At 38.3% G+C, this 15454-nt stretch overlaps 1 protein-coding gene and 1 pseudogene across 4 annotated transcripts in view; one reads left to right on the forward strand and one right to left on the reverse strand.

Moving 5' to 3' along the window:
* Positions 1-14680, forward strand: part of Znf326 (zinc finger protein 326) — a 204810-nt gene extending 190130 nt beyond the window's left edge. For all 4 annotated transcript variants that reach the window (XM_087213064.1, XM_004841303.4, XM_021255411.2 and 1 more), the window contains one exon: positions 13503-14680. In XM_087213064.1, coding sequence (XP_087069190.1) covers positions 13503-13850 — 348 coding nt within the window. In that variant the 3' untranslated portion in view covers positions 13851-14680. The remainder of the gene's footprint in view (positions 1-13502) is intronic.
* On the reverse strand, positions 295-1678 carry LOC110348403 (MAP/microtubule affinity-regulating kinase 3 pseudogene; annotated as a pseudogene).
* Positions 14681-15454: the final 774 nt, after the last annotated feature.

Consider the following 15454-nt stretch of genomic DNA (forward strand, 5'->3'; position numbering starts at 1 on the left):
TTAAGATGTCTCCTCATCCACCTTATTCACTGGATCTGGGACCAAGAGACTTGTGGCTGTTCTGCAAAGTCAAAATGACTGAAAGGTAAATGTTTTGAATTGATTCAGGACATCAAGACAGCCATAGTAGTACAACTTAGTCACTTTCACTTATTCTGGGACAAAATACCTGACATCCCCAATTTAAAGGAAGAGAGATTTATTTTGGCTCACAGTTTTTTTTTTCTGAGAAAAAGTGAACTTTTAATTATCTTGTGAATCTACTTAGAAAAACAGACAAACAATGTTCACAACTATAAATTTAAACCTTTTGCACTAAAAAAACACAAAACAACAAACAAAACCACAGGCATGAACTGTAAACCTGTGTTAATTATCAACTAGTTTACAGTATTTTCCTTGTTGGCAATTGTAATGTTTAGTACCAAATGATCTCCCACAGATGTACCAGTGACAATGCTGGCTGCGAGTGTAAGGAGATGTTTCTCACACACTGCTGCCCACACCCCTGCACTCACACCATACTCAGGAGGCGTGGCTGATGTGGTCCATGTAGATTCCCAGGGTACAACTTTAATGTAGTGAGTGCATTGTAGAAAAGGCCAGCTTTCTCTCCCGGGTGTGCTCTTGTCCTCAGACTTTAATGTCATGATTTAGAAGATGTGATGTTATTGCCTAAATATTCTATACATTTCCATCAGTGTCAGGAAAACACCTTAAGGTGCTACTTAATTTACACCATAATTACTGGGTTACAGTCTAAATTTAGCTCTTCTTTTTCCTCCATTCTTCCATGTGCAACCAAATAGTCAAATACTTCACCTCCACTTGCATATTCCATGATTAAGTAGAGTGTCTTTTCAGTTTCAGTGACTTCAAACAACGTCACTGTGTTTGGATGATTTAAAATCTTCATTATTCTTCTCTGAAGAGCTTCTTGTAGACTTGTTGGATTCAACTGCGTTTGGTCAATTATTTTTATGGCAGCCTCTCTGCCTGTAAGAATGTGTGTCTCGCCAATTTCACTTTTGCAAAAGATCCCCTTGCCGATTGTTTTCAGTAGTCTGTAGCTTCCTATGTGAGGCTGTTCATCTGCACAGGAAGCTATCGAGTTTCTACACTGAGCTCCAGAGCTCCCAGTGCGGCAAGTAACTTCTTGTAGCCCATCTCCATGCCTAACCCTAAGTGTGGTTCTCAGCGTCCCATTTACTCACCGTGGGCAGCGGGGTTCTCGTGGACATCTTAGTGCGCCTCCCTTCTGCATGTGGTGAGGGCAGAATCTGAAGCGCCTGGCCCTGGGCCGCCGGAGGGCGGGCCTCACTTTAGATCCCAGGCCTGGCCCACCCCGAGGCTCATGCTCCTCCTGCCCAGCAGTTGGAGGCCGGGAGCCCGGTGGGGGCGGGGCCAGCTGTGGCCGGTCCGGGTGTCCCTGCGGCTTCAGGGTGCCCCGCCGCCAGAACTCCCTTCAGCTCGTGAGTGCATAGCTCAGCCCCAGGGCCTCCACAGGGCACCAGCGGGAGGTACCGGACGTTGTTCAGGAGGTGGAGCACGAGGCAGGACACGGGTTTCGAGCGCTGACCATGGAGTGGGCCGCGGATAAGATTCCTGCGCCCGGCTGCTTTCACCTCTGAGGGCCGCTTTCCGCCTCCCCTCCACCCTGCCGAACGCCGCCGTTCCCCGGCACCTCAGAGCCTCACGGACCCAAGATCTTGGCTCACAATTTAAGTTCATGATGAGCTGGCTCTGAGGCAGAATTGGCATGGTAGAAGGGTCTGCCAAGGAGGAAGGAGAAGGGAGAAAACAGAAGGGAGGAGCTGGGGAGGGAAATACACCATTCCAGGTCATGCCCCCACCTGCCAACAGCATTTTCACCTGCTGAACTCAACCGGATGAATCTACTGGTGAGCAACACCCCCCCAACCCCGCGATCCAGACACCCTCCAGAATGTTAAGTTAGACTTATGTCCCCCTAGCTTCTGTTAATGATCCAGCTGTAAAGGCTTCCCCTAGTTTACATGTCATAGAATAGAATATACCCTTTGTGTTGGTAGGAAGACCCAGAAGGGATTTGAGTCTTGCATGTCCAGTGTTGTTTTTCTAGCGCACTAGTTGGATAGATCTTCCATCTGCCGTGGATAAAAGTTAGAAGGGAAGCAGGAGGTCAGGTAAGTTTCTCCAGAGGATACTCCCTTATGGAATCAGGAGGCTAGGAGAAAGATTTGCCTCTGATACTAGGAAACTCAGATGTAAACAATTAGGTATTCCTGGCTCACATTAGGGTTTTTGTCATATATTAAAGATTGGACCCCCCCCCCCCAATGAACCCAGGGCCTTTGCCCTGAGCTACATCCCCAGCCTCTTTTGTTGTTTTTATTTCATTATTTTGAGGGAGGATCTTGTTAAGCTGCCCAGAATGGGCTTGAACTTGTGATCTTCCAGATTCTTCTTCCCAGAGTGCTGGGATTCAGGGATCTGCTACCATGCCTGGCTTTCTTGACTTCTTTACATAAAGTTTATTGTGTACATTTACTGTACAAACAAGAACATACCATTTTCAGGAAGTTAATAGAAATTGTAGAGATTTTTGAGCTCATAAAATAATACCTAGTTTAAAATGATTCTACACTGAAGAGAACTGTTATGTTGAAGATTTACAGAGGTCAGTTATTTACATCAGTAAATGTTTATTTTATAGATAAATGAAGTTTATATTGACTTTTGGGCTGTTTAACACAAAACCCTGAAATGTATTTAATGATCATTAAATATACGCTCAGTCAAGTACCTTCAAAGTTGAATAATCAGGTTTAATTTGACTTGTTCCTTTGACTTGTTTACTGCATTATTGACATTACTTTTAAAAAAATTTATGCAACCCTTAATTGAGATACAACTTTTGGCAGATAAGGGCATGAAAAAGGCAGTAACTAAAAAGACAGTAGCTAAATTAGGAAAAATTTAGCGTTAAGAGTTTGAAGTGGGTGGTTTTTGTAAGTTTTAAGGAAAAAATACGTTAGATTTTGGTGGGGGACAGCACTGGCTGTTGAACCCAGGGCCTTTGTGCTAAGCTACATACCCAGTCCTTTTTATTTTAAATTTTGAAAAAGGTCTCACTAAGTGGTTAAGTTGCTTAGGCAGGGCATGAACTTGCAGTACTGCGTCAACCTCCCAGAGTGCTGGGATTACAGGTGTGTGCTACTAAGCTTGGCATAAATTTCAGTTTCTATATAGTGTTTTCCGGTACGCAGTTGATTCACTGTATGCAGTGGGAGACCACTGCATGGGGAAGTGTCTTACCCATGTAAATAGAGGAAGCACCTAAACTGGGGAGAGCTCCTCCTGAACCCCATTACTTCGAATGTGGTCCCTGGAGCAGACACATGGAAGACCTGGGACTCATTAGAATGCAGAATTCCAGGTCATATGCAGGCCTCCTGAGTAAGAATCTTCATTGTAAGAAAATCTCCGGTGATTTACCTGCTTATTAGCATTCCAGAATCTTAGGTATCACATTACTCAATGATTGCCCTTTTTTCAGCATTTCTGTTTGCTCCATTTCCTGTTGTCATTCCCCAGAACATTTGCTAGTAGTCAGCTCTGGTCATAGCTTAAAACTCTCTACTTTGAGGTGCTCTTATTCTGACCAAATACCCCTTTAAACTTTGTCCCCATTAAGTTAATGATATCAGTTTCTTCTAATTTTTCAATTGTATCATCTTATTCTACCTGCAGTATGTGCTTTGGATATTCATGATCATCCCTTTCAACATGTAATGCTGTTTTTCAAAAATTCTTTGTTTTTCTGCCACTTACCAGTTCCTAGCACTATTCCACCTGTAGTAGGCTTTATTCATTCTCTTGGTAACGAAAATATCATGGAGGTTGGGGTTTTGAACATAGCAGAGCAGCTCCCTTGCTGCAATTTATTGAAAGTCAGCCCTCAACACAAGGATTTATTAAAAATGGGAACAAAAGAAAGAAATGAGAAGTTAAAGGTTAAAAAAATGGAAAAGAAAAGAATAAAAACTAGGAGAAAACAAAAAAGGTAAGAAATAGCATGGAGCTGGACATAGTGGCACATGCCTATAGTCCCAGCTACTAAGGAGACAGTGGCTTCTATAGCTTTTTCACACAGCCTCCTCTTCTACATTATTTTTTCTTGTACCCTGGAAATTGAAGTCATTAGAAGTGAGTTTCTGCTTTTGGTTCATGTATTTTTTCCCTTGCTTTTATTGTTGTCAGTGAGGAAAAAATAATCCTTTGCACTTCATCTGTTTATCTTTATTTCTCACTTTACTTGGATCTGCTGTTTTCCTTATTAATGTTTGTCATTCCCAGACAGACATAGTTGTGAATTCCTTAAATTAAAAATGACTTAGCTTTTTGTAGAGTTTGGCCCTCCCCATTTTGTATCTCTTCTCACCATACCTGAAAAGATTGTTCATCTTTTACATTGGGCTCTATTATTTACTCCGTAACTGAATAGGTAGTAGTTCTCACTCTGAGGATTATACTAAGATTTACCCATGCAGATATCATCAAATATAAAATTACTAAGGTTGTTTTTCATACCATCTGATAGGGTTTCTCAGACTTTTGAGATTATATCACTCGAAATGCTTTTATTTAAAATAAATTTTATTTTATCCCATTCCCCCCCCAACTCCCTCCCCTCCCTATGTACAAAAGCTTTGTTTCAATTTTTTTGTTCCATTTTTGTTTTCTATTGCCACTTTTTCTTGTCCCTTTCTTCCTTTCTCCTTGCCTCCTCCCTTGTTTCCCTTCCCATTTGAACACTTTCTTCCCATTTCCCAACATCCATTATACATTTCAGTCCTTATTTCCACTTTTGATTTCTCATACCAGAGAAACTATTCAGTATTTACACATCTGTGTCCGATTTATTTTACTTAAGAATATGGTCTAGGGGCCGGGGATTTAGCTCAGTGGTTTCACCGCCTGCCTTGCCAAGCACAAGGTCCCGAATTCAACCCCCGGTACCAAAAAATAAAAAAGAAAAATATAGTATCACGATCCATCCATTTAGCTGAAGCTCATCCTTCTTTATGGCAGCGTACTAGGCCATTGTATTAAAAAGCCACATCTTTATCCATTGGTCAGTTGATGGGCATTTGGGCTATTTCCAAAATTCAGCTATTACACATTGCCTCTATAAACAGGAGTGTGCATATATCACTGTCGTGTGATGCTTTTAATTCTTCCAGGAAAATACCAAGAAGGGAAATAGCTGAGTTAAATGGAACCTCTAGTTTTAGTTTTTTGAGAAATCTCCACAGTGATTTCCATAGTGGTTGCACCAGTCTACACTCCCACCAACAGTGGAGAATGATTCCTTTTTTCGCACAATCCCGCCAGCATTTGTTATTGGTTGATTTCTTGATAATAGCCATTCTTTATGGAGTGAGATGTCATCTCAGAGTTATTTTAATTTGCATTTCATGAACGATTAGTGATGATGTACATTTTTTGATATATTTGTCATTTCTAATTTTTCATCTGAGGTGACTTTTCATTTCAGATGCCCATTTTTTTCGGGGATGGAACTCGGGACATTATGCTTGTAAGGCAGGCAGTGAAACCACTGAGTTAAATCCCCGGCCCTCAGATGCCCATTTTTGATTGGGTATTTAAATTTGGGAGATTTCATTTTTTTGAGTTCTTTATATATTCTAGATTATAGTCTAGAATAGCTGGTAAAAATCTTTTCCCAGTCTGGGTCGTCTCTTCACTGTGTTGGTGGTTTCTCTTGCTGTGCAAAAGCTTTTTAATAAGATGAGGTCCCAGTTGTTGATTCTTTGTACTATTTCCTGTGTGTTCTTTGCCTACCCCTATGTCATCAAGCATTCTACCTATTCTCCCTTCCAGCAGATTTAATTTTTCTGTTTTAATATTTAAATCCGATTCATTTCAATTTGAGGTTAGTGCTTGGTAAAAGACATGGGTCAATCTTTGGCATATGGAAAGCCAGTTTTTCCAGCACCATTTATTAAAGAGGCTTTCTGCCAGTGAAGGTGCTTGGCTCCTTTGTCAAAGATAAGGTGGCTGAGTATGCCTGGAGTTGTTTCTGCATCCTCTGGTCTGTTCCGTTGATTTTCACGTCTGTTCTTTTGCCAGTATCATGCTGTTTTTCTCACTGTAGCTTTGTAGTATAAAGTCGGATTGTGATAGCCCCTGTTTTGCCTTTATTGCCCAGAATTGCCTTTGCTATTCCAGGTTTCTTCTGGCTCCAAATGAATTTTAGGATTGTTTTTTTCTAATTCTGTGAAATATGCTGTTCGGATTTTGATTGGAATTGAATTGAATCTGTATAACAATTTTGGAAGTATGGCCATTTTAACTATATTGGTTCTTCCTATCCAAGAGCAAGGGATATCTTTCCATTTTTTGATATCCTTTTTCAGAGTACTGTAGTTTTCGATGTAAAGGTCTTTTACTTCCTTCATTAGATTGATTCCTAGGTATTTAATTTTCTTGGATGTTATCGTGAAAGGGATTGTTTCTCTAATTTCTCTGTGAGTCTGTTTATTTGTGTACAGGAAGGCTATTGATTTTTGAGTGTGACTTTAAATCAAGCTATGTTGCTACTGAATTTGGTTATCAACTCTTAAAGTCTTTTGGTGGAGGTTTTGGAGTCTTCTGTGTAGAGTATCATGCCATCCCCAAGTAATGATAATTTAACTTCTCCCTTTCCTATCCTTATTCCTTTTATTTCTTTCTCTTGTCTAATTGCTCTGGTTATTGTTGCCAGAACAATGTTGAACAAGAGTAGTGACAGTGGATATTCTTGTCTTATTCCTGATTTTAAAGTGAAAGTTTTCAGGTTTTGTCCATTTAATGTTGGCTCTTGATTTGTCATAGATGGTTTTTATCAGATTGAGATAAAGATTATACCAATTTTCTGTAGAGTTTTTTTTTATCATAAATGGGTGTTGGACCTTGTCAGATGTGTTTTTTGCATATTGAGAGGATCATATAGTTTTTGTCCTTGGCTCTGTTAATATAGTGTATTACATTTACTGATTTACATATGTTGAACCATCCCTGCATCCCTGGGATGAATCCCACTTGGTCATGGTGTATAACCTTGATGATTTGCTGTATTCTGTTTGCTAATATCTTACTGAGGATTTTTACATTTATGTTCATTAGGGAGATTGGCCTATAATTCTCCTTTTAGGTTGGATCCTTCTCTGGTTTGAAAACAGGCTAATGCTTGCTTCCAGGAGTGAATTTGGGATTATTGCTTCCCTTTCAATTCATTAAAGAGTTTGAGGAGTAGCAGTATTAGGTCTTCTCTAAATTTCTTATAGAATTCAGCAATGAATCTATCAAGGACAGGGCTTTTCTTTGTTGGTGATTTTGAATTACATCTTCAATTTCATTGGCTGATAATTGGTTTATTTAGATTTTTTATATCTTCTTGATCCAGTTTGGTAATTCATATGTATCTAGGAATCTGTCCATTCTGTATTTTCCATCTTACTACAATAGAGGTTCTCAAAGTATGATTTCTGTAGGGTCTGTTGTGATTTCATCCTTTTCATTCCTAATTGCATGGATTTGAATCTATCCTTTTTTTGATAAGGTTGGCTAAGGGTTTGTCAATTTTAATCTTTCAAAGAACCAACTCTTTGATTCATTGCTTCTTTGTATTATTTTCTTAGCCTCCATTGCATTAATTTCTGCTCTGATTTTTATAATTTCCTTCCTCATGAGCTTTGTGCTTGACTTACTCTTTTTCTAGAAACTTGAGGTTCAACATTAGATTGTTTATTTGAGCCCACTCTGTTTTCCTGTTATGAGAATTCACCATTATGAATTTCCCTCATAGAACTGCTTTCATTGCATCCTATAAGTTCCGGTACGTTGTATTGTCATTATCGTTTAATTGTAGAATTTGTTTGATTTCTTCTTTAATTTCCTGTATGATCCATTGGTTGTTCAGGAGGGTGTTATTTAATTTCCATGTGTTTATGAAGTTCTTATGATTTCTTTTGCCGTTGATTTCTAATTTCATTACACTATCATCTGATAATATGCATGGGATAATTTCATTTCCTTTGCATTTACTTAAGCATGTTCTATGAGCTATATATACTCTGTTTTGTAGAAAGTCTCATGTACAGCTGAGAAGAATGTGTATTCTGATGTTGTGGGATGGAACATTCTGTAGACATCCATTTAAATTCATTTGTTCAAAAGTTTGGTTCAATTCTAATATTTCATTGTTGATTTTTTGTCTAGTTGATCTGTCTATTTGTGACACTGGGGTATGGAGGTCTCCCATTACCACTGTATTAATGCTGATATAATTTTTCATGTCCGTTAATATTTATTTAGTTGGGTATGCTGCTATTTGGTGCATGTATGTTTATGATTGTTATCTCTTCCTCTTGGATTGTTCCCTTTACAAGGATGTAGTGACCTCTCTTAATCATTCTTGGCTTGAAATCCACTTTTGCAAATAGAATAGCTACCCCTGCTTTTTTCTGGATTTTTGTCTCATGGAATATTGTTTTCCATCTCTTGACTTGCAGTCCATGAATTTTTTTTTTAATTACATGTGTTTCTTGTATGTAGCATATTGTTGGATCTTACTTCTTCATCCATTCTGCCAGTCTGTTTCTTTTCATTGCTGAACTGAGACCATTAACATTGATGGTTATAACTGATATGCATTGTCTTTGTTGTGTTATTTCCTCCTGTTGGCTTCCTTCTTTCCTTTTCTGTTTAATTTCTTGTCTTACCTTTGATATGATTGGGGTTCCTTATTCTCTTTTTCTAGAATATCTTTCAGAACACTTTGGAGTGCTGGTTTGGTAGTCATGAATTTCTTCAGGTGTTTTTTTGTCATGGGAGTATCTTATTTCTCCATCAATTTTGAAGGATAGTTTTGCAGGGTACATCAGTCTAGGTTGGAGGTTTTCCTTTAGGGCTTGAAATACTTCAAGCTGTCCTTGACTTTGAGGGTTTGTGTTGAGAAGTCTGCTATGATTCTGATGGGCTTTCCTTTATAGTTGATTTTATTTCTTTTCTCGGGCAGCTTTTAATATTCTGTCCTTGTGTTGAATTTCTGGAATCTTGACTATTATATGCCTTGGGGAAGATTTTTTTTTTGATCATGGCTAATTGGAGTCCTATATGTGTTACTTGTCTATGTCAAATTCTCTTTCCCTGTTTGGGAAGTTTTCTGCCATTACTTCTGAGAACAGGTATTTTTATTGTCATTTGTGCTATCTCCTGCTTTTTCATTGACTCCAGTCAATCTTTTTTTATTTTTTTTGGTACCAGGGATCGAACTCTGGTCCTTGCCACTTGCGCAGCAGGCGATGAAACCACTGAGCTAAATCCCCGGCCCCCAGTCAATCTTATGTTATTCTTCTTTGCATCATCTAGCAGCTGGTTGCTTGATTTCTCATGGTCCCTTGTTATTTTTAAGAAATCTCTTTTCATGATCACTAACCGCTATCCTGTTTTCTGTGGCTGATATCTGTCCTCACATTGGCTCATTCTGCTGCGTATACTTTCAGTGGAGCTTTTAATCTCCTGGATATCTGTTTGAATCTGTTTCATGGGTTCTGTTTCTTTCCTATGCTGGGCATTCATGGTTTCCATCATGTTCCTGAACTCTATTTTTTTTACCTGTACATACTCTATAGAGTTATTAAGTATGTCTTTCATTCTGGTGTCCATCCCTATTGTTCTCTGGAAAATTATCTCTTGATTTTGTTGTAGGGCCTTGTCCATCTGCTTTGTTATTTCTGGGGTTACCACTTTAGAGAGTCTAGGTGGGTGGCTTAGAGGTTGTCCTACTTCATTGCCTCTAGGGTTTGCCTTTGGTGAGCTGAAATGTCTGAGGGAGGTTTCATCTTGTTTATGTGTCTTCTCATTTTTTGTGTTTTTTTTTTTTAAACTTTGATTCCTGGGTTTATGCTTGTAAATTGCTTATGGTGAGTAGCTTTATGGCCAATATTCAGAACCCTTAGGAAATGACTACTTCTCAGAAGTGTCTTTCATGTGTAGCTAGCTTTTGGGTTTTGTGTGTTGCAAGATCCTATTTCTTCAATTTATTGGGGATGAGAAGTTTCTGCCTACTTGACCTAGCTGCCAGTTCTTTGGCACTGTTGTCCTACAGGTTTTTTTTTAAAGACCCTTAGGCAATCTCAGTCTTGGTATAACAGGAGGAACAACTGATTAGCCCAATTATGTCACCTTGGCTAAAGTAGTACAATCAATAATAACAGTAGCATCAAATACAGCCTAGAAAGTGACAAATTGTAGCCCTTAATATGGCAATTTTACCCTTAGGGGAAAAGATTTAAAAGGGAGTAGGGAGTTAAAAACAGAAATTGAAGGAGAGGAAGAGATCAGAAGGAAGGCTGGAGGACAAACTTTAGGAAATTGGTGAAAAGACTGGGAATTGAGCTCAGTGGTGCCACCGCCTGCCTCGCAAGCGCAAGGACCCGAGTTCAATCCCCTGTACCAAAACATAAAGAAGTGCAAAGGAAATTGGTGAAGACAGATGGGAGAGAGAAAAGGAAAAAATAAAAACTAGAACAGAACAACATCAAAAAACTAGAAACCTTGTTCAAACAATGAAGAAAAAACAAAACAAAATAACTAGAAAGGAGGAAAGAAAGAAAAGAAAAATGAGAAAACCCCAAAAACGTCCAATTCAAGGTTTGTCTCTTCTGTTACTGTTAGGAAATGTGGACAGAGTCCAGAGCCAAATTGATTAATCCCAGCAAGCTAGCTGCAGCTTTGCAGTGAGGTAATGGATAATCCCAGCCAGCCTGCCCCTTTAGTTCATCTGAAGTTCAGGCCAGTTTCTGATTACGAGGCTGGAACCGGATTCCTTGAGCATGCAACCGTCGATGTGTCTCCTGCCTGCTTGAACTCCACTCCCTGACCTCCTACTGACTTGAACTTGGCACCCACACGGAGGCACCAGGAGCCTCTAGATGGAGTCTGCCTGTAGCCATTCTAAGTTCCAAGCTCAATTGGCCCCTCTCCATAATCGCTACCAGCCAGTCACCCTCTTCTGGGTGAGGTCTGAATTTGGATAACTCACCAGCCACTGCAGTCTGGAGCATCTCCTGCTCCATTTCACTGGCACGTTTCTCTGTGGAGGCCTGTGGGGTTACTAGCAGTCAAATGCACCTGTAGGTTCAACCTACTGTTCCCTCGCCTAGAGTCTGGGCTCTGGGAGAGTGCACTGCTTGGTACCACCTTCCTCTTTGTTAATGTCTCTCTCTTCACTCTCCCTGTAGACTTCAATTCTCACATCCGATCCTTCCTGGGTCCCGGGGACCCACATCCCTCCTCCTCCTTGTGCTGCTATATTCCAGTGTCAGGGCACCAAATCTCAGAGAGGCTTTTTTTCTGCTCCCCACCACTGTGCCATCTTCCCAGAAGTCTGCTTTTTGGGTTTTTTTGGTACCAGGGATCGGACTCGGGACCTTGTGCTTGCGAGGCAGGTGCCGGAACCACTGAGCTAAATCCCCAGCCCCTGCTTTTTAAATACATAGGTTACCAGGCTTTTGCTCTGGGAATTTTGATTTAGAAGATCTGAGATTGGGCCAGGGATTTAGCCCAGTGGCACTGTGCCTGCCTGGCAAACCCCCAAAAAAGATCTGAGATTGATTTAGGAATTAGTATTTTTAGCAAGAGCTCTAGCACTTCACTAAGTTGAAACCTCAGAGTGGGGAACCAGGCTTGTGGGTTTTTTTGCAAGCTTTACAGAAAATTGTGACAATATATTCTTGGATAGCTACTACTGACTCCCACATACATCATACTTTTGAAATTGCTTACTCAAGACTCAACTATCTTATGTAGTGGCCCTTAACATTTTTTTAACATACTGTTGTTTATTGTGTGTGTGTGTGCGCGCGCGTGTGTGTATATGTATATGTATATGTATGTATATATACATTTTTATAAACTTATATATACATATATATATAAAAGTAAATCCTTAAGAACTTTCATTCAGCTTTAACGATTGACTCTAATGACATTTTTTGATCCTTTTCTACTTTTATCTGTTTGCCTTATTTAATATTACTGATGTATCACTTGTTTGTTCTGTTTTTTTTTTTTTGGTGAGGGGACAGGGTGCACACTGGTCTTGAACTCACTATGTAGCCCAGGCTGGCCTTGAGCTCACTGCAATCCTGCCTCAGCCTCTCGAATGATGGGATTACAGGCATGCATCACCACTCCCAGCTTTGTATCACTTGTTCGTGAAACTCTGTTTTGGCAGATATTTTACCATTCTGGTTTGTTCTGCACTGAGTGTTCTTTTTTTTCTAACCTCTGCCCCCATGTATGGGCATTTTCCAGGGTTTTATTCTCGCACTGTTTCTACTCCTTCAGATCTACCTTGGGTCTGTCTCATGTACTGATTTCACTCTGAACTCTCCTCTCAATTGAGTTGTAAATTTATAGCTGCTGGTTATAGACATTCAGACATCTTAATTTCTATGTACATAGTATGCTGTTCTTCCTTCCCATTCTAATTTACCTATTCTTTTAATACTGTTGCTACATCTTTTACATTTTCCTTTTCTGGGCTATTTGAGTAGCCTCCTCATTAGTACTTTTTTTTTTTCCTTTTTAATGACACTGGAGATTGAACACTGGGCTTCCTAAGCACACATTCTACCTCTGAGCTACACCTCTAGCTCCAGTATTGCTTCTTTTACTACTCCATCCTACACATTCATATCTGTTCATTTTAAAATGTAGCATCAGTCTTAATACTTACCTGTTCATTAACTTTTATTGCTTCTGCATTTCTTACTGTACTAATGTAGTCTTCTGATGTGATCCAATTTATATGAGATTCAACCCAGATACATAATTATTAAAATAAAATTTTACCTGTGAATGTTTACTGAATGAAAAACTTCACAATATTGTTTTTTTTTGGTACCGGGGATTGAACTCGGGACCTTGCACTTGAAAGGCAGGAGCTGGAACCACTAAGCTAAATCCCAGGCCCACTGTACAACTTTTTTTGAAAGTGGAAGTAAGACATTGTATTTGGTAGGTAAACAAGGTACCTGATATTTATTTGAAGTTTAAAGAGATCCAATAGCATAAATACATTGAATAGTTGTGGAATTAAGTGGAGTGCAAATGTTTGTCTCATTTGTTTTATTTCTGCCAAAATCCACATATTTGTCTTTTGTCTTTTCTGTATGATTTTAGAAATTCTGTTAAGTACTCTAGTACTTAGTACTGTAGGTTTTTAAGTGCTCTAGGTTTTTAAGTATTCCAGTTTGTGGAGTATAACATAATGACTTCAGGAAATTACGTATCCAAGTTGATTTAAAGTAGGTACTCAGTAAATATTTACTGCATTTGTCATAAGTGAAAAAACTTTAGCTGATATTTATTTTTCGTGACAGAACAAATAAAAATTTCACTGATACAAAAATAAATGTGCTGATTTAAAAACTTTTTCATGTTTTTAGGGTGAGAATCCTTTTGAAAATCAAGATCATTCTCAGGATCAGCAAATAGAAGGAGATGAAGAGGATGAAGAAAAGATTGATGAACCTATTGAAGAGGAGGAAGATGAAGAGGAAGAAGTAGAGGAAGTAGGGGAAGCAGAAGAAGTGGAAGAAGTAGAGGAAGTAGAGGATATGGGAGAAGGTGACAGAGTAGAGGGAGAGGGGGACACAGAGGTAGGGGAGGAAGGAGGAATAGTGGGTGAGGATAGAGTAGAGGGGGAAGTAGAGGGAGCTGGGGAAGAAGAGGAGGAAGAAACAGCAAAAGAAGAGCCTGTTGACTTCCCTGTTGAACAACCTGAGGAAAATTAAGTATGAGGTATTAGATTTAAAAGGATCTTTAAATGTCTGTTCTAATGTGGAAAGGGGTAAGAGTTTAATAGCTTAAAATAGTGAATTAACACCCATGTTGCATGCATTCCACACAATGAAATTGTTTTATATAATTTCTAAGTGTTTGGCATTTGTTTAATAGAATGAAAGTAATACCATTTTTAGTTTAGTTTTTATAGCTATCAAACTTAGAAGATCCAGTAAATGTTTCTATAATTTTTAAGCTTAATTTTTATTACTTTATTGGTGTTAAGGATAATAGATGTATATCGTTAGTATATCTATTCTAATCATTTGAACTTAAATGCTGCTCTTGAGTACATTTTCAAGTATGCATTGATTTTTTTGGTATACTTACCCTAGATAAGATAAATTGGGCAAGTATTTTGTGCTCTGTGTATTTTTTTTACCATTTTAGACATTGATTAGTAATTTGTGTTCAGATAGCTTAAAAGCTTTTGTGTACATGTTTCCTTTTGTAGCAATAAAATTTTTTTGAAAACAACTTTCTCCCTGGATTAGCAATTTAAACAGTTGATCAATTAAGTGAATACTTAAAATTATTATTTGCCTTAATGTATGAATTCAACTCACAGGTATTTCAAAATGATTGAGAAGACCTGAATTCAAAATTTTTCTCAATCATATTTTTAAAAAGTGTAATGAAACTATATTTTTAAGCACATTTCAAATATAGGTCAGTCTGTAATTGACCTTGTTTATAATTGTCTTAGCTTGTTCTTTTTCCTTGTGCCTGTGTCAAATCTTGGAATCTTCCTGAAAATACATTTGAATATGAGTAAGTTTTCCATGATTGTGTTGGTTCTTTTGTCAGTGTCTTTGCCTGAATAACAGAGTGACAAATCTTTTTTTATTTTTTAAAAAAGAATTATTTCTGTTTGAAATATATTTTTTTAACTCTTTATGGCTTCTATACTTCCATATTCAACAAGAGTACAGGAGACTGACGGGTAATCTCTGAAGTCATTTATTTTCAAATGACTATGACTAGAAAGTAATACTCATGAATCTTGAGTCTTTTCTGAGTATGAATTCAAAGAGCAGTGCTTTTTGAATCTATACTCTGTCTTTTAAGGAAGGACTATTTCAATAAAACTATCTCCAAAAATTTAAAGCATTAGATGTATGAATGTATGGGCATTTGTAGAATTTCAGTTTGGTTCTTTTTTTGTGACGTAAAACAAAGCTTAAATGAGATTTTTCTGAACCATCATCATTATTTTTTAATAGTTTGATTAGCTTTAAGCTAGAAGAACCCAATAGGCACTTAGATCCAGTTGAGCAATTTGGACCCAAATAAGGGAAGGTCATTTGAAGACTAAAGTTTGGATCTTTAAGAATAATAGGACTTGATCAACCTTCTTCTTTCTCCTATATTTTAAAGGACTTGTGAAAAGGCTAAGGTAAAAAAATAATAGATTTCTCTGAGTTTTATTAGTATTTGGTTTTTTGGCATGACATTGGGGTTTTTAAAGTAGAATATCTCTGGTAACCTAATTAAGACATGAAACTTGGAAAGAGTCCTGGATAACACAAATCCTGTTTAACAGTTTCTAGGTAAA

Source organism: Heterocephalus glaber, unplaced genomic scaffold (genome assembly GCF_053883595.1).
Source record: "Heterocephalus glaber isolate CG9 unplaced genomic scaffold, H.glaber_assembly_v1.0 deba00001442, whole genome shotgun sequence".
Taxonomy (NCBI): Eukaryota; Metazoa; Chordata; class Mammalia; order Rodentia; family Bathyergidae; genus Heterocephalus; species Heterocephalus glaber.